Below are 23,644 nucleotides of genomic sequence, written 5' to 3'. Positions count from 1 at the left end.
AAGGTGGCTCAGATCTGTTTGCTGCAAAGTGCAGTTGGCTGGACTCAAGAAAACATTATTATATTCCCTGTTACTAGTCTGAAACATTATTTACTTCAGCACTAAAAGCAACTATAAATTTCAGGAGGAGTTTTCTTTACAAATCAGAGCTACACTGTTGCACCACTTGCTGCAACTCCTTTAGAACTCTCCAGTGTTTTGCTTACAGCAAAAATAAAGCAGGACGCATGGACTCGGGCCTTTAAAACCTACAGAGACATTTGCTCTCCAGAGCAAAATCCCGTGCAGCTCCAGGCGGCAGCTGGATGAGGAAACAGAAGGGACAACTCTTTGCTATGCACTCACTTCAGGTAGTCCGTGCTTAGCTGTGATTAGACAGATAGGAAAGCTTGTGTTTTCTTTTGCTGTGAGAAAAAGGTAAAGAAAACCATGGCATGTGGTGAAGTAGAAAGGCTACTGCTGTGCTCCCTTTCCCTTGCATTCTTCTTCTTCTTTTTATTTTTTCTTCATAAGAAGGGTGTTCCTTTCCTCAAAGAGAGAGGGAGAAGGAGAAAGACTGTAAACTGTCCAAAAGGACCGTGAGAAAACAGGAAACTTTGAAAAGTACAAGAGAAAGCAAGATGAAATCTATTTGCAGGCGGCTCCCCGGGGACATGTGAGCCATTGTTAAGCAGCCTGTTCATACAGCTATATCCTTCCTTCTGCCGAGGAGGAGCCTGGTGCCAAAAGGCTGCTATCTGGTCATTGCCTTAACCCTCTGAATACCAGCCAGAGATGCTTGCTCGTCTCTTTGAAGGACCCCACCGGGGAGGCAAAGGTTCTTCCAAAGGCCAGCGGGTGATTCCCGATTCTCCCTTTGCTGGCAGCTGAGATCCCCACTTGCTGCAGGGGTTCATTAACGTCAGGTGCAGGCAGGTTCAGCGGCTTACACATTTCTGTCTCCTTGGGACATTGGGTGGGGACAGAGAAGAGAAAAATAAGAAAAGCAGGTGCTCGTGCAGAGCTTTACGGGCTGCAAAATGTACTGCTGGCACTGTAGGGCCTGGGTTACCCTGCTGGCATCTCACGTTTCAGCAGCTTGTCATCATCAAGTCCTATCCTGAACATGAGCTGCCAGCCAGCTGGCACCAGTCTCACAAGCAGCATTGGGTCCAGACACAGCCTCTGCAATGGCTGATCAGATCATTGCCTTTCGGTTCTGAAATTGCATGGGTCAGAGGTGGGTTTGGCCAAATGGAAAACAAAACAGGAGTTTGCAGGTATTCTTGACACGGAATTCCAATAATAGAAATAATTCCAATAATAGAAATTATTTACCTATGTAGAACACCATAAGCACTAGTATACAAAATAACATTTTACTAGGATATAAGCTAAGAGGAAACAAAATGCTGTCATTGGAAGCCTTTGCTTTTATTTTTTTTCAAAGTAAAAAGCTTCAACGTTATCAAAGCAAAATGAAGTTGAAAAGATTCATTTTGAAATTTTCTTTAAAAATTATCAGTGGAAACCATACTTTCTTATGACATTTTGAAGTTCTACATTTTCCAAGAGAAAGTAATTCCATTTTAGAATTTTCATCCAGCTCTACTTCTTAATGAAATATTCCTTTTAAGAAAATATTTAATCCTATGATGATGTTGGATGAAAGAGCTCTAGAAATTGCTTCCAGATCAACCTTCAGTCACTTATGCATAAACTGTATAATACGCTGCATTCTATATTTGTAGTCCTCTTAGAGCAGATCAAAGTGGGGAAAAAACAGCAACCTGTGGCTTCACAGGGTATGGCTGCACTAACAAACCACACAGCCTGAAAAAGGAGCAGATGCAGTGCCCAGTACTGGGTGCAAAAAGGAACTTTAATAATTCATAAGGAAGAGACTGAAGATGAGCAGAGTGAGGAAAGCCAGAGCCTCCCAAGTTTATGGGGAGGAAAGAGAGGATAGACAGACAGTGTCAACCTGTGCTGTGCGGGAGGGAGGGAGCAGTCCTACCTTCCCAGGGGAGCCTAAAAAGGCAGGATGTATTTGTCAGAAAGCCATTTTGCTGGGTGACTGATGTCCTGCTCTGAATTTCAGCCTGGTAATTACATTTGGTGCATTCAGATCCCTTCTGCAGCTCTCTTCTGGGGTGGCTTTCTCAGAGCCTCCCCTGGCCATTGGCCTGGCATGACCGTGCGAAGCGGCGGTGGCTGCTGTGTCACTGCTGCGCTCGGTGGGGTGCACAGATTGATCTGTGCGTTTCGACAGTGTTTCAAGCTATTAGGCACTTAGACTGCTGTTTGGGTGGATGTACTAAGAAAATGTCAGGTATGTTTACTGTCCTGAAATGACAGCAGCATTTAAATGCTAAGCAGAGCTAGTATTTCAAGAGGGAAGTTACTGATATTGAAGGAGAAGGGAGTAAATCATAGACATTACCTCCCCTCTTTTGGGCCAAGCAAGCAAAACCTAGATTAAGAAAAGAAACCAGACTACTATTTTATGCTAATTTAAATACAATTTTAGGGTGTGTTTTAGAATGTGTCTTGCTTTCCTAGTCCAACCATATCACAGGTAATAACATTGTGGAAATGTTCAGGGCTTTATGGCCTTGCCACCAAAGGAGAGACACTCACCTTGCATTTAAAGGGTTTGACATCAGAGTGAACGATCATGTGGGCCTTGAGAGTCTGCTTTTGCACAAAGCTCTTGAAGCATAAGTGACATTGATAGGCTCTGATATTGGTGTGGATCAGGACGTGTCGCTTCATGTTGGCCAGCAGAGTAAATTCCCGGCCACAAATTCCACATTTGTGCTCTTTCACACCCTGCAAGGAAAGAGAAAGAAAACTCGGTTGAGAAAATCATTTTCTAATACATTTCATCTTGAGTATAGCAATATATATTCTGCATTACAAAAGCAGGCAGTAACCTGTTTTGTTTAAAATACCATTTGCTCAGGCAATAGATACTTAGGTATTGTTTTCTTGGCAATTTCGCCTAAGAACATGAGAAGCAGAAAAGGAAAACAAAATGTAAGCTTATTGCAAGAATTAGGTTTATCTCCAGCAGGAAATTTGCAAAGCACCACGATGTAGTCCGTTGCTTTCTCTGTGGATGAACAGACATTTGAAGTATTGGTCAAATATGTACATTATTGACCAAGAAAGAATTACCCAGTCAAGAGACTAAGGCCATGCTTGCCTAAGGTGAACCTCAGGGGTTCAGTGATACTCAGTGATGCCTGGTATGCTCTCCTGCCACCTTTCCAATGTGTACTTCAGCATGCTTGTCATAATCATGTAGCCTAGCAGGCAAAAGGCTACTTAAAAAGTCAGTTAGAGGCCATGAAAATCAATGAGATCGCCACCTCAGGAGTCTGAGTATGGCAAGTCTGAGTACTTGTGCAGGTGATGAGGATGTGGTAGTTAACTGCTTATAACAGTAACTCCTGTGGCCCCGTAACCAAAGATGACTGGTAAGGATCTCTCCTCTTGTGCTAGTCTCTTGTTTTCGTAGAATTAATGGCACCGTATGACTGTGAGCACTGTCAGCAGCTTTTCAGTGTCTGCCCCTGCAATCTGAGGCTGCCTTGGGGCAGCTAAGTCCTGCTAATTATGTTCACAGCTGAATCCACCTGCAGCTGCGCACAAAGAAGCAGGAGCACTCAAAGGGTCCAAGGACGTTGCAAAAAAATTTCCAGGTTTTAGTTAGCAGAATTATGTATGGTAAATCCAAAGACCAGGGAATCTCCAGAAAGAGCAGAAATGATAGTAGTATAAAAGGAATAAAAAGCAAACATGGAAGTAGAGGCTTTTCTTTCTTTTTTTTTTTAAGTGCCTACAAAATTAAAATGCTGTAGCTTTATATATTCTTAATATTTTCATTATTTGATTTGTATTTATAATATTTTTTGAAAACAGATAACCCTATTTCAGATGTTCTTGGATGGAACTCTCTTTTTTTTTTCTTGTTTTTCCAAGTGTTCTTTGTGCATGTGCTCCATAACCTGCCCTTAGTCTGAAACATTCTAACAGTAATGGTGAGATTGCCACTTGATATGAGGGGTATAGTCCTGTTTATTCAGTTCTGTTAGATGATATTCTGGATAACTTACACAGAAAGAGGACTTTTTTTTTTCCTCTAAATGTCATATTATAATGATTCTTCAAAATCTGATGAGTAATAATACATTTTATTTTGCTGCAAATAGGCAGCCTTCTGTGTATCCACCTACTTCCCAATTAAGAGAAGCAAAGGAATAGTCTTTCTTCAGTAGAAAATTCCTGTTTCTATTTCAGCATGTTTAGGCAGTTCTGTGAAATGATCTTATTTTACAGAAGGTCGTTCTGAAGATAAAACCCAGAAACAGAGAGAGGCAAATACAGTTTTGCCTCTGCAAAGTGGCAGGAAGTGATGCAGTCAAACTCCTGCTTGTAATAACATGTTTGTGCAGGTACTTTAAGACTGATGGAGACATCTACTTTCTGTGATGGCAGTGCCTTTGCACAAAACTCTTCTGCTGGCAAAGGGCCACCTGATGCTCTGTGGGCTGATGACCTTCTTCCTGAGGACCTATGCGTATCCTTGCTGGCCTGTGCTCCCTGGGCTGCCTTCAGCTTCATGGGCCCGCGCGCTGCAGGAGGACTTACCTTGTGCGTCAGGGAGTGCTGCTTGAGGTGGTGGGGCTGCACAAACTCCATGCCACACTCAGTGCAGATGTAGGGACGAATGTCTTTGTGCTTCATCATGTGGTTTTGCAGCTGGCTGGGGTACTGGAAGGTCTTGTCACATTCGGTGCAGTTGTACTGTATAGGGCCACGGTGGGTGGTTAAGTGTCTCTTCAACTGGGCCAGCGTTGGGAAGTCCAGGCCGCACTCCACACAGATGTTCTCTCGGCCACTCTCGTGCTTAGCCTCATGTGCCTTCAGCTCGCTGGGGTAGGCAAAGCCCCTGCCGCAGATCCTGCAGTTGTGAGGCTTTATGTCGCTGTGCTGCATCATGTGCCTCTTGAGGTGGCTGGTCTGAGTGAAGGCCTTGTGGCACACCTGGCACTTGTGCGGCCTGGTGCCCTGGTGCGTCAGCATGTGTGTGTGCAGGTGGCTCAGCTGCTTGAAAAGCTTGCCGCAGCGCGTGCAGGCATGTGGCTTGATGCCGCTGTGCCCCAAGATGTGGGTGACCAGATTGTACTTGGATGTGTAGGACTTCTCACACATTGGACACTGCCAGCGCTTCTGCTCGCCCCCCACATCAACATAATAGCTGTCATCTATCTGAAGGTTCACATCTACTCTTTCCACTTTCTGTTTATTTTCACCACTTTCTCTTACTTCAGCCCTCCTGAAGGATGGCTCTGAAGGCCGTTTCATTTGAAAGGTGTTCCTGAAATGAAAGTTTGGGGGCACAATGAAAGGAAGCATTAAGCTAGGATGGACTTTAGGATAATACGAGTAAGGAGCCTGCATGAATGCCGGGCTACTGGGCCATGCCATGTTTGGTTTTACGGCTTCTTGCTTGATGGGCTTGGCTCCAAAGTGCTCCAGCGTCCTGTAGAACTGGAAACCAAAGTTGCAGAGGTCAATCATCTGGGAACTGTACTTGGGCTGTGCTGGCTGTTGAAACATCAAGGGGAGACTGGAAGAGCCTATATCATGATGGTCTTCAGGTCTGCGGCGTGGTGACAAGGAGCCTTCGGGAGCGACAGAAGCCATTTTGGTTGGCATGCTCTTGCGTTTCCGAGACCCTCCTTCCAGCGAGCCCTGGAAAGTTTCCATGTCTCCAAGAGGAGGAGGACCATGGCGGAAATGAGAGAGGTGCGACCCGAATTCCTCACCAAAAGGAGCCGTTCGGTGGAGCTTGGTAACAGGGCTCAGTGGAGGCAGGCAGAGGGAGAAGGGAGATGCTCGCCCACTCTCCACATTAAAACTTGTTTCTGCATTCTTCAGCATTTTTAATTTCTTCTGTGTTGCCAAAGTGCCTTTAAACAAACAAACAAATCTTTTTATTTTTTCCTGTTCTCCTGGGATTATAAGTTATCATTTATTGGTTTCAAGGTTGTGTTTTGTTTTGTTTTAGTTACGTGCAACTAAGGCAGTATTAGACACATGTAAGGTGTAAGTCTTTAAAGCAGAAAAAAATTGGCTGGGAGAAAACAAAGCAGTTTTACTCTTCCTATGGTAGAATTGGTGGGTTATATCAAGTTTGGCTCCTACAACAGCTTTGCAGTATAAACACAGACCCACTACTTACCAGATTAATCTGTATGGCAACATTTGTGCTTAATTTAATTCAGCCAGGCTATCTGTGGGCAAAATCCTGTCCTTGGCTGTGCCTGCTCAGGCTCTAGAAGTTGGCGGTGCACCTAAAGGATATGGCAATACAAACAATAAGGTGCACATTTATTATGGCTATGACATGGAAAGTCAAAGCCAAAAAAATTTAAGCTTCTTTGTATCATTAACATGTGCTGCTGTGAGAGAAAACAATGGCCAACGGATCTAAGGACACTGTGTACCATCAGGTTTTGTGCTGTGCTTCCTGGCTTTTCTCACTCTGTATTGTAATAAGAATGTGGGGATTAATTTATTTTCTTTGTTTTAAGCTCAGAGATATTTACCTGGCAGATTTGGGGAAGGAAAGGCTTTTAACCACTCTCTGAACTCCATTCAGTTTTTTAGACTTAATCTAAAAAGGAGGAAAAATCTGACTGCAAAGCTAAAATATAGCAACCCCTCATCTCTCTGGAGTAACTAACACCTGAGAAGTCCTAGATCCTTTCCAGCAATACCCTGGGACAAGGCAGAGCAATGAACTTCTCTGGCGAAATATTGTGTTCCTCTGATTGTGCCAGGAACTCCTCCTGAATTTGGAGTTCAGCTGAAATATTGGATATGAGTTTTGCTTTGTCTTAAATAAGACTCCCACCTTTTGTTTTGGCTCTCTAGGGGTACTTCATATGAATGTGTGCGTGTGTACAGGCAGTGCATCTGTGCAAGCAGGGGGAACTTGGGCTGGAAAACTAGACACATTTTCCCTCTGCCACCTCTGACACGTTGGTACTATTTATACCACCATTCTTGGAAAAACTGGGTGGAGAGCTTGAAGATGGTTAGAGTACTATAGACACTCCTGTTTCTTTTTTTAGGAAGCCCCATACTGGATAGACCTGCTTCTAAAGACAGAGAAAAGATGATCCCTACACCCTAGCTAGGCTATGAGCAAGAGAAGGTGCCTTAAAAACCTGCTCGCAAAAATGTCATTCCTATTTAATAAGATAGATCCGGAATTGTCTTTGAGATGCTGGGTAAAGCCAATGGTTCAGTGAGAGAACTTTAAGATGGAAAATTTTGGACAAAGTTATGGTAATGGGAAATACAGAAAAATGGAATATTAATTGAAGAGAAAATTGTAGGATTTGAGAAGCACTTGTGAGAGTGCAAGAGCCTAGAAAAGCCTCAGTATCTCAGTCAGAAACTGAGATAACTGTCCAATAGCTATATCAGGGTGCGACTTTCAGTTCCCAGTTCAGATTGCCAGTATATATCTATATCTATGTCTATATAAAAATTACTCTTTGAGTAATAAGGTCTGGCTAATAAAAATGAGCAGAGGAAGGGAATCTTTTGACTGTCAGAAAAACTTCAGTGCTTTTCAAAAGGATGTGTTTTTTTAAAAATTCATTTTAAGCAATGTTAAACTCATACAATCTGAACATAAAATGTACCTGTACATCTGAATCCTCCCTCAACAGCATGATCTGTCCCTCAAATGTCCTTCATCTTATGTGTCTGATTCTTTCTCAGCAAAACAAGTGTAAAATGCTTCAGAAAGCCAGTAGCAATTTAGAGTCAGGCTATATTTTCAGTGGCTTTGTTAGATTATTGAAATGCTGCCAAAATGCACAGAAGTGACAGGGAGTTGTGGCTAATTGCTCTGTTGTCTCTTAGCTGCCACTTCCTCCCTTCTTCCAGAGGCTGCTGCTGCAAGATTTCAGTCTATCTGAAATGACTGATTTCAGTCTATCTATCATGAAGTCATGGCAGAGACTATAGAACTGTTTGAAATTGATGAGAAGAAATTCCTTGCGCTACTAACCTTTATTTGCTTTCAATGAAGGCTTGCTTTTATCCCACAGTCCTTGGCTACACGCATTGTGGGACTGAGCCTGCAAGGGAAAGAACATCTTTAAACAGTCAGTGACCAGCACAGTCACAAATGTGCTGTATAATCAGACTGAAGGGAACCTAAACAGGGTAAAGTATAGATTTAGTCTAACTATGGATCACCTTGTTGTTCTTTATCTTTTCTTCAATCTATCAAATCCAGTGATACAGAAATTAACTGAGGAATGGTTAAATCTTGCTTTTGTTCTAACGTCCTTTCAGGTTGGTAGCAAACCCATGATAATTTCCATGGAGGCACGATCTTCATCTTGATCATAACTTTATTCCATAAAAAAATGAGTTATCATAAAACTCTAAGAAAGATTCCATGTTTAATCAATGTGCATGAAATAGTTGCCTGATACATAAAGAGTCCCTTCTGCTTTAAATAACTCCAGTAGAGAACTTTAACACTTTCAATAGCACATTTCCCCATTAATTTTGTTCTGTCTGACTTTGGAGTAGCTGGTCTCTTACTACTCATTGTAAGTGAGAAAACAAATGATTTTTATATTAAGTATCTCTCGGAAACATTTTGACTTAAAACTTTCTTTTTCCAGCACCTAGTTATTTAAGATAGAAGTGCTATGCAGGGCAATAATGTATGCTCCAAACACCAAGTCTAATTTAAATCTTGATAGACATTTAAAAATACAGCATTTATCATTTAGCACTTATTTCAGCTATTCAGTTTTGAAAACCTGGTCTGGAAAGCTCACCGAGACAGAACTTTCCATGCTACTTTGGTACTTATATTGTAAAAAATCCTAGATCTAGAACTTCAGAGGTTATATAAGTTTAATTTCCTTAGACCAGACAGGCATCCACAGTTTCTTTCTCTTTATGTAAATAAGTATATTTGGAATACACTCTGAGACTTTTTTTAAAAAAGAGCCACAAATCAACCTTCTCCCTCCCCTTTCAGAAAATAAAAGAAAGACTCTAGTTATTTCAGATAGTTGTTGAAGTATTTTCAGAACAGAATCTTGCTGCAGAAACTAATTTTATAGAATTAAATTCCACGAAAGAGGAAAAGTTTAACATGGAATATGTCACCATTTACTTTCTCGTTTCCAGTCGTCGTATTTCATGTTCGTAGATGTAAATCAAACGTGCTAAGACATGTTCTCCGCTTTGTGCACAGTTAACATTCCCCACCGAAGTCAATGGCAAAATTTCTTTAGACTTCAGCAGAATTGAGGTCCTGCTTCACGTGCAGAGGTGCTGCCCGTCTATTGAATGGGAATAAATATAAGTGCAGCAGCATGAATGTGGGGTTACATACATGTAGCTCCAGCTTAAACTCCAGTCCTGCCAATTCTGCTCCTGGGCAACATAGTGGTAAAAGCAGAAATGAGACTAGGACGAGTCAAAGTGATAAGTGCCCACTGACAGGGGGAACCAGACTAGTTTGGGACAAAGTTTGCACCTGGCCTTGCTATTTCAACAGAATATGAAATAGGGGAAAGTATAGGCTGAGCAATTATGTGGAGGAGACAATCCATGTTTAAGTGAGCATGTGGGACCTCAGAAACATAGCTGTTTGCACTGTGAGAACGCGTTTCTGCTCTCCTCTTGGGGCTTGAAATACTGGCATCTGTATGGAGAGAATTTATGCTTCTTTATTGCTGTAAGTGCTTGTCTGTGTGTAGGATCTGTTGAGGATGAGTGAAGAATGCCATGTTGTTTCCCTTCCTGAGCCAAAGCGGAGCAGGTGGGAAGCTTCACTCTCTTCCTGAACAGTCAGTGACTTGGCTGCTTTTTCAAACTTTTCATTGTAAACTATTTAGAAGTGGTTATGGTTGTAATAATAGATTTTATAGGATCTCTTTCATTCAATTCATCTTGTAGTTTAGGCTTCGTTTTTTTTTTAATATATACAGTCATACAGCTGTTGAATTGAACACTGAGGTCTGTACTTAGTTTTTATATTCATTCGTTCTTTATGTAAAACTTGCCTCAGCCTCAGGATCTAACTGAAAGGGCTTTACTATGCTGAATTCATCTCCCTTTAGCAGCAAAGCACTGCTAGATTCCCTATAGAATTCCCTAGACTGGTTTGAGGTATTTGTCAGAATTTGAAATCCAATAAATATTGTACAAATATGAATGTATTTATCCCTGGTAACTTAAGTATTTTTTAGTGAACTCATAACTGATACTGTCAGACTTTGGTTTAGTTTGGATTAATCTCTAAAAAAAAAGATTATTTTTATTTTGTTGTTGTTGGTTTTGTTTTATTTTTTTAATGGAGGCATTTTATTTTCTTTTGACTTGAGTGCCTTGAGCTATTAGAGGAGGCCAGGAAACACAAAAATCACCTTCAAATCCAAACCAGAACATCTCCAAAATCAGTCTCAACCCTGCTGCATTATTCTTCAGAGAGGATTGCGCAAGGTGTGTTTTTTATCCATATTCTCCAGGCATCATAACCACATTTTCAAGCATGTAAATTTGAAAAGAAGACTCCATTAACATAGACCTATTATTTCCAAATCACCCTTTAAGTCCTTATCCTGCATTATTTGAGATTTACCCAAGAGATTTGATTTTCATTCTAAATGAAGAAAAAGCTTTTTCTTCTGAGCACAGGCAGAAATGCAACTACGTTGCAAAAATAAGCAGGGACTCAGAAAAGGTACCCAAAATCAATAGGTGCACATATTGACTGGGGAGACACATGTATTGAGGAAGCCTTAAATGGAAACAGCCAGAGCTGGGACTTTATGCAATTTAATCAAATCTTTTCAATAACACTTCTGCATGCATTTTTTTTCTGTCTGGCTCAAATACATGTAGAACTTGTGTCAAATGAAGTCCATGCCTTAAGCATCCACTTAATTGCCCTCTCAGATAAAGCCTAGTCTCCTGTCTTTATGAGGCAGATGTATCTGCTTAAATGGAGAACATTATCAAGATAAACATATTGCCATATATTTTTCTCTTCCCCTTTCTGGATTACCATCACAAATAGAATTGGAATTGAGAACAAGTAAACTATTATTTGTGAAAATGATCTGGAATGACTGAAATTGAGAACTACAAGACCATTTCTTTTCTCCCTGCATAAGTATAGTAGTACTGAGGACGTGGGTATCTTTTCACTTCTCCCTGGGAAATTACCTTTATCTACTGTTATTTGGCTTCAGGATAAGGCTTCTTTCCAGACAAAAAACCCACAGTTGTTTCTCAGCAAATATATAGTAAGTCGTCAATACTGGTAACACTTCTAAAGGCATAATTTAGAGCTCACTAAACCTTATGGAAAGTCTGTCGCTGGAGAGAGACTTCATAATTTTCCAAATCATTTTTTCTGGGTTTGGTTGTCCGTTGAACTATAACTCCATCTAAGCCATAATTTGATACTTTTGAGAAATATATTGTACACATATGGAAAGAAATACCTGATAGCCTGGGGTAATATGTTAGCAGAAGATAAACTTTGTAGACAAACTTAATGGAAAATGTATAATTGCACACCTAGTAAACTTAATTGATTAAAAAAACTCTGACAGATTTAAACAGCTTAACATGACACAGTAAAACAATTACTATAGCAATCAACTTTAAAATATATCTCATATTGTTAAATAACACTTTGTTTTCTTTCCATCAGTAGATTTTGTTTGAACACACACTTTCTTTGCTTCAAGCTCACATTTAGGCATTTTGGATATTCCCAAGGCTCTAAAAACTTCTTGTAGCAGTGTAGCTGCAGCTATATGATCTGAGAGGTGATACCAATATGAAGAAAAGGGTCTTCTCAAAGAAATCTCTGCAGCAAGAGAAATACTCTCCCCATGCATTGTGAGCTCCGTCTTTGCCTTTCCCAAGTTTAACATTTTAACTTGCATATTTTTACTGTTATTATTATTTTAGCTGGTAGATGCATAAGTTTGAGAAACCCACCCACTTGCCTACGGTGTCCATAGAAGTAGCTTGCCTCTGGGGTCATCCTGGATATACATGAAATTTCTTTTTCTGCCCAGTTTTCAGGGAACAAGAAAGCATTTTACAGGAGTTTTTTTTCCTTGTAGTAGAGAAAACAGTTAAAACAATATCAAAATGAATGCACAGTCACCTTTCCATAACTCAGACATCCTTTTTGCTTTGATAATAATTTGAAATGTTAAACTGGACTCTGACATTTTCTCTCTTGAAAGGCCAAAGCTGTTTCACCAGCTCGGGGTGCTCTTGGCTGCATCAGGTGTGTTTATAGAGAGGGTTGTGGCATAATTTGCTTTTGCAATATGATGTTGATTAGGCATAAAGAAAATTGCCTGGTAGGTAACTCTTTCCTCCAGTATGAATGCTCTGTCATCATGCTGGCAAAATAGTTTGCTGTCGCTCCCATGGTTTTGATGTTTCCCGGTTGGGTGGAGGTGGGACCTAACATCTGCAGTAAGGCTTTATTATTACTGCCTCAGACACTGTTTTTCCCTCGTGGACCATCTTTAGTGATTTCAATATAGATTTGAAGTGGCCTTTGAGTCTAGTTTATGCTTGCTATTTTTTGGCTCATAATTTCTCCTTATCCTCCTTTCTGTTTTTTTTCTTCCTCATTGTGAGTTTCTTAGTTCTTCTCTTATGTTTCCTTCCGTCTTCACTTCTCTGTTTTATCTGTGGCTCACTCCCTCTCTGCTTCCCTATTCTACCTACTAACATGCTCAGCAACAGGGTAATTAACCTGGATGATGAAGAGTCACTGCAGGATCCTTCTTTGAAACCCCAAGGATGTCCAGGTGCTTAGGTGGATTTGATGTTAAGCCCAGAGGCTCTGAAATTTTACCTCTTTCTGCAGCCTCACCCCAAAGCAAAGTTCCTTACGGAGGGAGCCTGCAGGGCACAGCAGAACATCTGGGCTTGCAATATCTAAGGGGACAAGGATTAAGTGTCTTGGCTGAAACACCTCTGCATTCCAGGTTCCCTGTTGCCAAGAGTCTACCCCAAGGTTACATTAGGATGCAAGAAGGGGAGAGCCATTTGCTGGCAGATCTTTACCTCTAGGTCCACATCCCAGTGCTGCTCCAGCTCTTCCCACAGCAGCATAGGCTCAGGGACAGCCTCTTGCCTCTCTCTTTCTCTCCCCAGCAACCTGCTAGGAGCAGCCTCACAGTGAAGTGCTGGAGGATGCAAAGCCAGCCTTATCAGCTCAGTCTGACATTTATGTTACTCCAGGCTACAAGTGGAGGCCTCGAGGAGACTGCACAAACTAGGGAAGAGCACAGTGATAACTTTCCAGACTGACCTTCAAACCTCTAGCTGTCTGTGGCCTGGGAGTTTCCTGAGTGAAAGGTGTAGACCTCTGACTTTTTTTTTTCTCTTCCATGAAGGATGAACTGGGTAAAAGATTGGTTATATAAAAATCCAAGAAAGCCTAAGGAGTGTGTGCAGATAGGTAGCTTTGTCCTGGAGGAACAAGGTATCTTTGAGTGATGGTTGGCCACCTCCAGGGGTAAGAAGAGAAGCCAGTGAGAGCTCCATTGTGGAGGAGCAGAGGGAGAAGTGCCCTTCTGCACACTCCCCAACCTTCCTCACCCTGAAACCCCTCTTTCCTCTTCTTAAGGTCCTCTGAAATCTGTGTTTGCTCCAAGCCATTTCACTCGCACACAGCCCCTAAGAGTGGGACCCCGAGTCGCTTCTTTTGGAGACTTGGCCCTGCAGAGAAAGGGAGAATGACCTGAAGGAGCCTGGCTGGAGCCTGGTGACAAGTGCAGTCACTCAGGAAGGTGAAGCATTTAACTAAAGACTTTTCTATAAAGGGACCAAACCTGTTTCTAGAGTGGTTGAAGTCTAGAACTATCTGCTATCCCATCCAATTTCGGTCTGCCTGCTTTCTGTGATACTTGTATTCCTGGCTGTACGATGGCATAGGGTGAGCAGGGTTGTCCACACTGCCCTGGGTGAGGGCCCCCTCTTAGTGGGTTTGAATACTTTGGAGAAGGAAATGGATCTCCCACTTTGTGACTGTTACTTTTTCTACACTGAATTTGATGCTATTCAGCTTCATATACACATGTGTGCAGGAGGGCTATGAGGATGATCAGGGGCCTGGAACATCTGCCCTATGAGGAGAGGCTAAGGGAGCTGGGCCTGTTCAGCCTGGAGAAGAGAAGGCTGAGAGGGGATCTAATCAGTGTCTATAAGTACCTCAAGGGAGGCAGTGAGGAGGATGGTGCTGGCCTCTTTTCAGTGGTGGCCACTGACAGAACTAGGGGAAACGGCCAGAAACTGAAGCACCAAAAGTTCCAGAGGAACCTAAGGAAAATTTTCTTAACAGTGAGGGTGACAGAGCCCTGGAACAGGCTGCCCAGAGAGGTTGTGGAGTCTCCTTCTCTGGAGATCTTCAAAACCCACTTGGACGCAGTCCTGTGCCACGTGCTCTAGGTGACCCTGCATGTCAGGGGAGTGAACTAGATGATCTCCAAAGGTCCCTTCCAACCTTAAGGATTCTATGATTCTATGATTGGGTCCCCCAGGAGATTTGGGCATAGATGTGCTGAGTTTCTAGACCCTACTCAGCTCCAGGTCTGACAAGACCTGCCAGCATGGTGACATCCAGAGCACATATTGTATCAGCGCTCTGAGTGTGCAGGCTTAATTAGTGCCAGCAGGCCAGCTGGAGACACAACCTGACCCTACCCTTACTAGAAATCCAATTTAGTGACTCGATTAAGCAATGGCACTAATTCATACTAAGTGACTGTCCTCCTCCTGTTCCCAGTATCATCCAGCTTGTTCTAGTGGAATCACCATGGGGAAGCCAACGTGTAGCTAAGAAGATCCTCAATTTGGCTATTGTAAAGTGTTGTCAATAAGATACATTTCTTCCTTTTCTTAAGTAGATAAAGAGCTCTCTGGTGAAAGCATGGAAGCGTGGATCTGCCCAGCCTGTATGGAGTAATGCCGAGCTGCTTTAATCATTGTTTGTAGAAGTCCTATCGCTCCGTCCCTATTTCCTGTCCACTTCCATGTCTGCCACTGCAATTTGGAGTTGTGTATTTTTGTCCCCATAGGAATCCTGTGTCTTAAATATTTTTTTTTCCTCTGGAAAATTACCAGATTAGACTAATGCAGTTTTAGGATTTTTTTTTTCACCTTCCAGCTATTACAGGAGAGTCAGTAACCAGAACAAAAAACAAATTGCAGAAAAATAGGAGAGATCTGCTGGTAGAAGAGCTCTACTTAAGTAGTGTGGCGTCTCTGAAACAACACCTCCAAAGTGTTTGCTGCCTCTAAAACACACCCATTAAGCAGTACAGAGGGAAGTGAGGAGGGAGGGGGTTTGAGCTATGCAGTAATATTATTTCTAAGCAAATAATGGAGCTTTGCAGAACCTCCAGAATTAGAACAAACAAGGATACCCTTCCATAACCCTCACAGGGCCCTGCTTGGCGTGTTGTTTTGAAAGTAAACCTTTCACTGGCATTCCTGACCTTTAAAAAGGAAATAGATTGAGTTTTCCTTCCTCCTGGAGCCCCAACATCGTTATCACCTCTTTGGAGGCCAGGGAGATGGCCTGGCCTCCTCCCCTCCCTTTGCTGCCTTGAAGGGTTGCTGCTGCAGGGCACTTCCAGCCAGCCCACTGGCATGCTCCCAGGTCCGTAGGGATTAAAGTATGAGAAAGCAATTGCACTCCCTGTACGCCCCCATGCATATGTAAAACCACAGGTACCTTGAAAGCAAACTCTCAGGTAAACAATGTGCATAGGCTTGGAGAAGTGCGGAGAAGACGATTTTGTGGGAGAATTTTCATGATAGTCTCCAAATAAATGTAATTTTTAATGAAACTCGAGTTTTATTTTAATGTGAGGCATATTGCTAGCCTCCAGCAGGATCGAGAATTTACTTTTAGTTTTTATTTTACTTAGAATTCTTTGGTTCACACAGTTCAAAAAACTCATTGTGAAATTGAAGGTTGTTGAAACGGTTGTGTCATGCGTTCCGGTAAGCTGTGTCCTCTACCACAAGAACTTGCAGGAATTGGCAAAATTGGGAAAAATGTGTCTGCCAGCAGTGTCCAGTTCCTTAAAAGCTTTTAGCAGATGATTTCCTAGTTGCTTGGGAAATCTAAGTAATTTTTCTTCTGTACAGTGTCAGTCAGGTATACAAAGCTGATGTTTGAGCAGGCTTCATACTGCAAAAGCTACTTGGCTGAAAACACAAACTAATCCCTATTAAACTCTTCTATATTTGCAATTAATTATATTTGCACTTGCAATTAAGCTGGCTCAGTAGTGCCTTAGCATTTCCCTCTGGACAAAAGCTCAGCAGCCTGCAGTGGAGAAGCAAGGGAGGGCAGTGCTGTGCTAAGGACACCGTGGCATTGAGTCCCTCTGGAGATAACCTCAGACTGAGGCATAAGCTTTTAAGAGAAATTTTAGGGTCACTGGGAGGAAACTGCTTTTGGTAAGTCTGCATTTTGGCTGGGGAGCTCTGCCTTCTGGATTCCCAGAGCATAACATCGCTGTTAAAGCATCCCTTGTCAGCTGAACAAGAATATTTCTTAGTTGTTCAGAGAAGGGTCACCTTCAGATTCATCTCATCATTGCATTTGGGTAAGGGGTGGGGGGGGGTCACTTTTTTAATCAATGTAGTTTATTTTGCTTAAAAAGCAATATTCTTTAGTTCCAGGTGAAAATGGGATTTTGACACATCGCATGAAATGCCTGCAGGGAAGTAAATTAAGATAACTTCCCCTCTGACTTTGCCCTTCCCCTGTTATGCCCAGCTTAATCCTGCGCCTGAGTAAATAGCAAGAGAAGCAAATACTCTACTCAGAGAGAGTACCTTCCAGAAATGGTGCAAAACCGCACTCAGCAGAGGGAATCCCGAGCCTTCGCCTAAGGCATCCTGTGACTTCTATTCAATTGCATTTCTTTACTTCTCATGTAAAGAGCAAAGGAAAGAAGGAATTAATATATTTACGATCAAAAGGCTTTGATTAATATTTTGATATATTTGTTGGGAAAGAGAAGTATGGAAGAGGGGGCTGGCAGCACCGTTTCTCTGGCACGTGGGACTGCGTCCATAGCGTCTTCATAAAATGCTCACTGGAGGCAACTGCTGATTCTGGGAACCTTGGTAGATGCATGTTCTGAGTTGGGCCTCATGCAGAAAAACTGTTTGATAAAGCTCATACTGTTGTGATTCCTTGCTGTGGTGCTGCAGAAAAATGTTATCTTCCTGTTCCTTTATACATAGATGTTTTTAGTTTCTGGTAAACCTAAGAATACATTGTTGACAACTTACTCACCCAGGCAGGTCTCTATAGTTTTCTGTAATTCCTTTGACAAGACAATAAACTTGGACTGAATAGAGGACACTTCTTGGCTTCAGGGGTTTGCACTGAGGCACCAGCTCTTTGGGCTGGGGCCTGCCCCATGGTTCCAACAGGTCTTTAGAAGCTAAGGGACACTCTAAAAATAGGCCATCACTTTCCTTTTCACTGCCTAATATTATTTGCATTATGATTTTATTCTAAATGCTTGCAAAAAAAATGAGATGGGTAGAAAAATATCCTGCTAAGTGGAAGTGTTATATGAAGGGCATGTCTTCAAATAATAGTTCCTAACACTTTTTTTTTCCTGGGCTCAAAGCACCAAGGAGATACCTGCCTTGGAAAGCACCTCAGAAGGATGACTAAACCTGAAATAGTGACTGTCTTCCACAAGGTGTTCATCTCTGGTGTCTTTGGGGCAGATGGGTTTAAGTTCGGTTGAAATCTAGTGTATTAGATTTTAACCATTCATTTCCAGAGGGGTAGCAATATGCCCCACATTGAGCCCTCTGAAAAACAGTAGGTCGTTCATTGTCTCTCCAGCCAAGACACTTGTTGCTTTTAGGAGCACCCTGTCTCAAGCTAGGGAAGACTACACTGCTCAGGAAAGGGTGAGAGCAGTTTGCTCCCACCCTAGGGCTGCTGCGCCTGCTTCTCTTCATTCCTCCGCGTTGGGAGAGCCCGCACTACTCAATTCTTCCTTTGCAGAGAATTTAGATGGCTCACATACTCCATCAGCTCTCTGGAAAGAGGACTGCGTAGTTAATGACTTGGTGGCCTGACTTAGTATTCCTTTAATACAGCATCACCTAAAAATACAACTAAGCCTTTCTCTGAGCCTTCCTTTCAGTTCTAAATCAGCTGCACCTTTTTCTAATTCGTCAGAGAAAAATGATGCTATCAATGTATGAGACTCGAGCCACCACGTAGATTTTTGTAACTGAATGCGGTGAACCTTCACATTCAATGATCATTTGCATTTCTCTGCATTTCCCAAATTCTTATGTTTCTAATAAGCACAAGCAACTGTCAGGCTGGATATTTTGGGGTTTAATTTTTATGAATATTGACAAGTGGAACAAAAGGTTTCAGGAAACGTACTTTTTATCCTACCTGAGGATTTTGTTGTTGTTGTTTCTTTACACCAAATGAAAATTCATGCACATGAATTCACGCCTATCCACTAAGTGAAAGGAAAATGTGTTGGTGTTATAATTTTCATAGTTGGAGAGAAGAAGTACAGGAGAAAAAGTAAGAATCGCTCAATTCCACTAATTGAGGGATTAATTGAGGCATTAATTAATAATGTGTCTTTCTAGCTCATGAAGCAAAAAATAAGGAGGGAAAGTGAAAAAAAAAAAAACAAATTACTGTTTAGGCGAATATTCACATAATTTCTTTCATCAATCTCCAGAGCATGAAAATATCTTCTTTTAGTATATGATTACTTGGAATAAATGTTTCCTATGTCATTGGAAATCTTTCTAATGCCTTGTTGGTTTAGAATGTGCTCTTTTTTGCTGATAAAGATCAGGGTAACACTAGTGTAAACTCATTTGTTTTGTAAAACTGAGTCACAAAGGTATTTAGTTTGGTGGGAATTAAACAAAAAATAAGTAATATTTCTCCTGGGCTCATTAGTATTTTATAAGCCAGGCAAGCAAGATTGATCCCTGCCAGATAGATAAAAAGAAAAATCAGTCAACTAGATCAATTAGTGTTTTAAATAACTGCTGAATATTAGTGTAGACCTCTTGGCTGGCTGAAAATCTGAGTATCATCCACAAACTGAAAGTTCCACAGCAGTGTGAGCTTCATTTTTAGTTTCAGAATATCAGCTTTTCAACAAGAGAGCCCTGAGCCTTGAGTCATCTTTTTTCAGACTTTTTTTTTCTTTGTTTTGTTTCTTTTTAAAGAAACAGTTTGCAGTATTATTCCCACCATAATTCTTTCTTCTCTGTGCTGATATTCTTTCCTTTCTGGTGGTTTTCTGCAGTGGTAAAGAAGAACATAAAATAGTAATAACTGCTGCATTTGAGCAAAGAAAAATTCATTTGGTTTTAACAGTTAGCTAATTTTAAAAACTTGGTTAGAGTATAAAATTTTTAGGACAGCAAATAAATTAACAATATTACTACTATCTGTAGCAACCTACCATGCCCTTGCAATGTCTATTGGAAGGAGGAAGTTTTTTCATTAGCTGACATCAGTGAACATGCATTAGTGCTCAGAAACTGGATTGTTTTTGAACAACAGATTATTTCTCCTTACAAACCTTTCCCTAACCTGTGCCCTTGAACCATCACAGCCCCCAAAGCCTATTACATTATACAGTGTTTCCTGCTTTCGTGTCTCAGGCTGAAATTCTGCTGGCTTGTCTGTGTGAGTGGAGTGGTCCGTTCATACAGAAGTCTTTCTGCATCATGTGGGTTTTGCAAAATCAAAGACTGAAGCCAATATAAGCTCTATCCAAAGTAACCAGTACTCCCTCATATAGAGGGAGTGTTAATAGGATCCAGACATCTGTGTTTCTTCCATTCTTCCATTTGCTGGGTATCTCTCTGGCACGACCAGAAGCAGCATCGGAAAGAGCTGCTGCTCAGTGCATCTGCTGAGTGCACCGAGCAGCTCTGCACCCGCCAGTGCCCGTTTGCCATTCCTGGCAGTCCTAGGGCAAGGCTCATACTGATGTGTTTGGGCGAAAGAACCAGCAAACAGCAATAAGGAACTTATTAAAATTCAAGGATTAAACTATCCTCAGGTCAGAAATCTGCATTAGAAATGTTTGTGGGAATATAACTCAACTCCAGCATTCTGCATCCAAAACCTTTAAATTTTACCTTTAAAGAATCTGTTCCAAAGTACAGCAAGATATCTGACTTTTACCAAAAGACTTCTTTGCTTTCTGTGCTTATTGGCGCAAACTCATTAACTTCGCGTTCCCATGGGCAACAAGTGATTTCCGTACCATTTTCAACATCACTGGTATAAATAAATTTGAATTTATTTTTCATGTCAGAAGCAAAATCTGTCTTGAACTTAATTCATCATAATTCATAACAACAAAAGTGGAAGTAATGTCTTCAAATAAACCTTTGGAAATGTTAGCCAATATTAAATAATCAGAAATGCATATCTGCCTAACTTTTACTTACTTGTGCTATGTATATAAAGAAAGCTTTTAGCTTAGCAGTAGTAAGCTTTTAAGCAATGCAGACAATAGCTTCTCTCTATAGTCCAGGTTTATGGCATCCATAAATTTTATTTTTTCAGTACATTGAATTGAATAAGTGAAAACTCATTTTGTATTCAATTTGTGCCATAAGCTGGTAGTGAATCTGTAGTCAAATCCAACATCAGAAAATATCCTTTTCTGTCTGTAAATATCTGCTATTGGAGATAAGAGTAACAGCCAAAAATCTCGTCTTCCTGACGTCTCTGTTGTTAGTTGCTTTATTTACCATTCTATTTAATCATGTTAGAGTTATCCTAGACAGTGAATATATATATATAGAAAGAGAGAGTGTGTGAAAATAAAACAAAAAAAACCTCCATATGACTTCAAAAAAAATGTGTATATATATTATTTGAAGGTAAAATGAAACTGAAAGGTCAAATCTAAGAATGAAGTCCAATGTTCAAGGACTACTTTTATCACCAAATTATTAAACACTGTTTTTAGAATGCATTTTCTGTGCACGCGTTGTTGAGGAATGGGTTACAAAAAGCATGTGCTGCTTTTGTCCACCTGCTATGAATACACTTACGTATTACTATTTATGTACTCTTGCTATCGCCTCCTTTTTACGATCTATCACATACATGGTCTAAATAAAGAATGCATTTGTGTTTAATGTCATCACAAATGAAATCTGTAGCTAAATGCTGCAGCTGGCTTTTACCTAAATGGCCACCTGAACTTCTGCACTAAGCATATCAAAACCTACAGGCAATCACAAGCCAGGGGAATTCTTTGCCGCCGTTGAGCAAAATACCATAACAGAATCATTTAGTGACTTCCAGAGACAGGGCTTACATTTTGCAAATGTTTAAAAGACTTCTTGGTTTCTCACCTTAAGTAAAAAGTGGTTTTCCAGGATTTTGTCCCATAACTTTCAAATGACTGTTCCTAATTCTCTAGTTAGTTTGAATCGGTACCTTCATCTGTTTTGACAGAATCTATCCGCTGCTCTTAAAGCCAAGCGAATTTACAGCCCCACTTGAATTGGAGTCAGAGGGGGTAAAAAGCCCGTGCCGGCGGTTTGCTCAGCAAGGGCCAGGGCAGAGGGGCCCTGAGTCCAACCTGGGTGCCCGGTAGGGAATGGGTCAGGGCTGCCCATCCCGCAGGAAAGCCCAGCCCCGAGAGCTGCAGCTGGAAGGAGAAGTCCATGCAGAAGGTGATCAAGGTGATCCTCAGATGATCAACATGATCATTTCTTCTGGAGAGAAATTGTCACCTGTTCTAATTCTTCTGCCCCTCTGCATTCTACTTTATAAAACTGTTATTTTGTTTCTCCTCACATGTGGGAAATAACACTGTATTATTTGGCTACTCATTTTATGTGCCACGGAATGGAAGATATTATGGGCATCTACAACAGCACAGACAGTAAATAACATTTGAGTCCATCCTATTAACTGCTGCTGGTGATCGACTTTGGTTGCATACTATGCATTGTGAACTCCTTTCTTTTTTCTTTCAAGCAAGAACCTGGAACTATCTTAACATGTCTTAAATGTTGCCGTTTCTAGGTTACTCATATACACAGATGAGCAGAGATAACCACATGCGTGACCATAAACATGATACCATTTAAATATATATATATATCAGTAGATCTTCTCCCACTGCAGCACAGGCTGGTAGGTTGGTGCAAATTTCCATAGCGGCAGATGATATATGAAATACGTCAATTTGCATATGATACAGCTTCTTTCTTTATTTCAGCATTGGACCGGTGAATATTGCTGAAAGACTCACAGTAAAGTTTGTGAAGTTCATAAGAAGATTCTGGTAAGTGAAATTTTACACACAAAATTCACAGCATATTGCATTATGAGTTTTATCAATCCCACTGGAAAACATTTTCTTGTCGTCATTGATTAAATCACATACTGTATCACTGATACCCAAAAACCCAACCATAGATATCTATACCACAGTATACTGCTTGTCAATGCATATGATTATCTTTTTACCAGTTAAATGCATATCTATCTAATACCTTTTCTCAATTGCACTTTGAAAGTTAACCATAAAAGCATTTTTACTTAACTTACCAGTTGTTGAGGCTGGAAGGAATCTTGCCCTGAACTCTCTACCTGCGCTCATGTTGGTAATCTCCCTCTCTCTCTCTCCCCTTGTGCAGAGATTGCAGTAACCTTAGAAAACTAGCAGGGACAGTGTTTCAAATGACTTAAGAAAGAGAACAGGAACAATCATTTCGTTCTCTTTTTTTTCAGATGAGTACAGTACCTTCAGAAAGAAGGAAGGAAGGGAGGGGAGAGGAAGTCAACAACCCTTTGCTTTCCTGCAAAAAAATAAGGAAGCAGCAGATAGCAATCTCGTTTTCTCTCAAACAAAATGTTTGGAAAAATAAATATAACCAAACCAAAAGGAATTCCTCAAGTATTATATCTGCATTATTGGCTTCATAAAATCTACTTTATAGCTTGCTATATGCAACTACATTAAAACAAATGAATTTCCGAGATAGCAACTAGGAGTAAGACACTCATATCTCATGCAGAACAATTAGCCACAAGCTTGTACAGATAATGCAGACTTTTACTATAGACCAGGAGCAACCACACATGTATATGCATGTGTATTTGCTCCAAAAATCCCTAAAACTTGTTTGCTATGATCACAAGAAAATAGCAGGTTGGGTATTTACAGAATGCTTTCAAATTAAAAGGAGGGAGTTAAAGGGGACTTCACAAATATGATAAGGATCATAGCTCGCTACTGAAGTTGCAATAACAAGTAATTTATCTCAAAGATCTGTATTATATAAGAAACATCCTGAATAATCCAAATCAAAACTATGTTCTTTACATTCCCAAAGACATTTTATCCTTTATATTGTTTCTTTCTTTCCCCATTAAACAAATTTTGACAAGAAGATACTGGCCAGCTGTGGGAGATAATACCGGGAATAAATTTAGTCTGTTGTGCTGCACTGTGTTTTGTTCACTTGTATATTTTCCTCAAGCTTA

General features: G+C 40.9%; 1 protein-coding gene across 1 annotated transcript in view; it reads right to left on the bottom strand.

The window, feature by feature from the left end:
- ZNF366 (zinc finger protein 366) overlaps positions 1-22,879 on the bottom strand; it is a 28,666-nt gene extending 5,787 nt beyond the window's left edge. The window contains exons 1-4 of the mRNA XM_088536969.1: positions 22,706-22,879; positions 8,078-8,147; positions 4,636-5,960; positions 2,620-2,811 (exon numbers count right to left, since the gene is read on the bottom strand). Of these exons, the coding sequence (XP_088393095.1) occupies positions 2,620-2,811; positions 4,636-5,931 (1,488 nt within the window). The 5' untranslated portion in view covers positions 5,932-5,960; positions 8,078-8,147; positions 22,706-22,879. The remainder of the gene's footprint in view (positions 1-2,619; positions 2,812-4,635; positions 5,961-8,077; positions 8,148-22,705) is intronic.
- Positions 22,880-23,644: the final 765 nt, after the last annotated feature.

The sequence above is a fragment of the Tinamus guttatus genome, unplaced genomic scaffold (genome assembly GCF_059628265.1).
Source record: "Tinamus guttatus ecotype Peru unplaced genomic scaffold, ASM5962826v1 Tinamus_guttatus_pri_ptg000711l, whole genome shotgun sequence".
NCBI lineage: Eukaryota > Metazoa > Chordata > Aves > Tinamiformes > Tinamidae > Tinamus > Tinamus guttatus.
The sequence above is the reverse complement of the archived record's forward strand: the minus strand, read 5'-3'. Positions and strand labels throughout refer to the sequence as shown.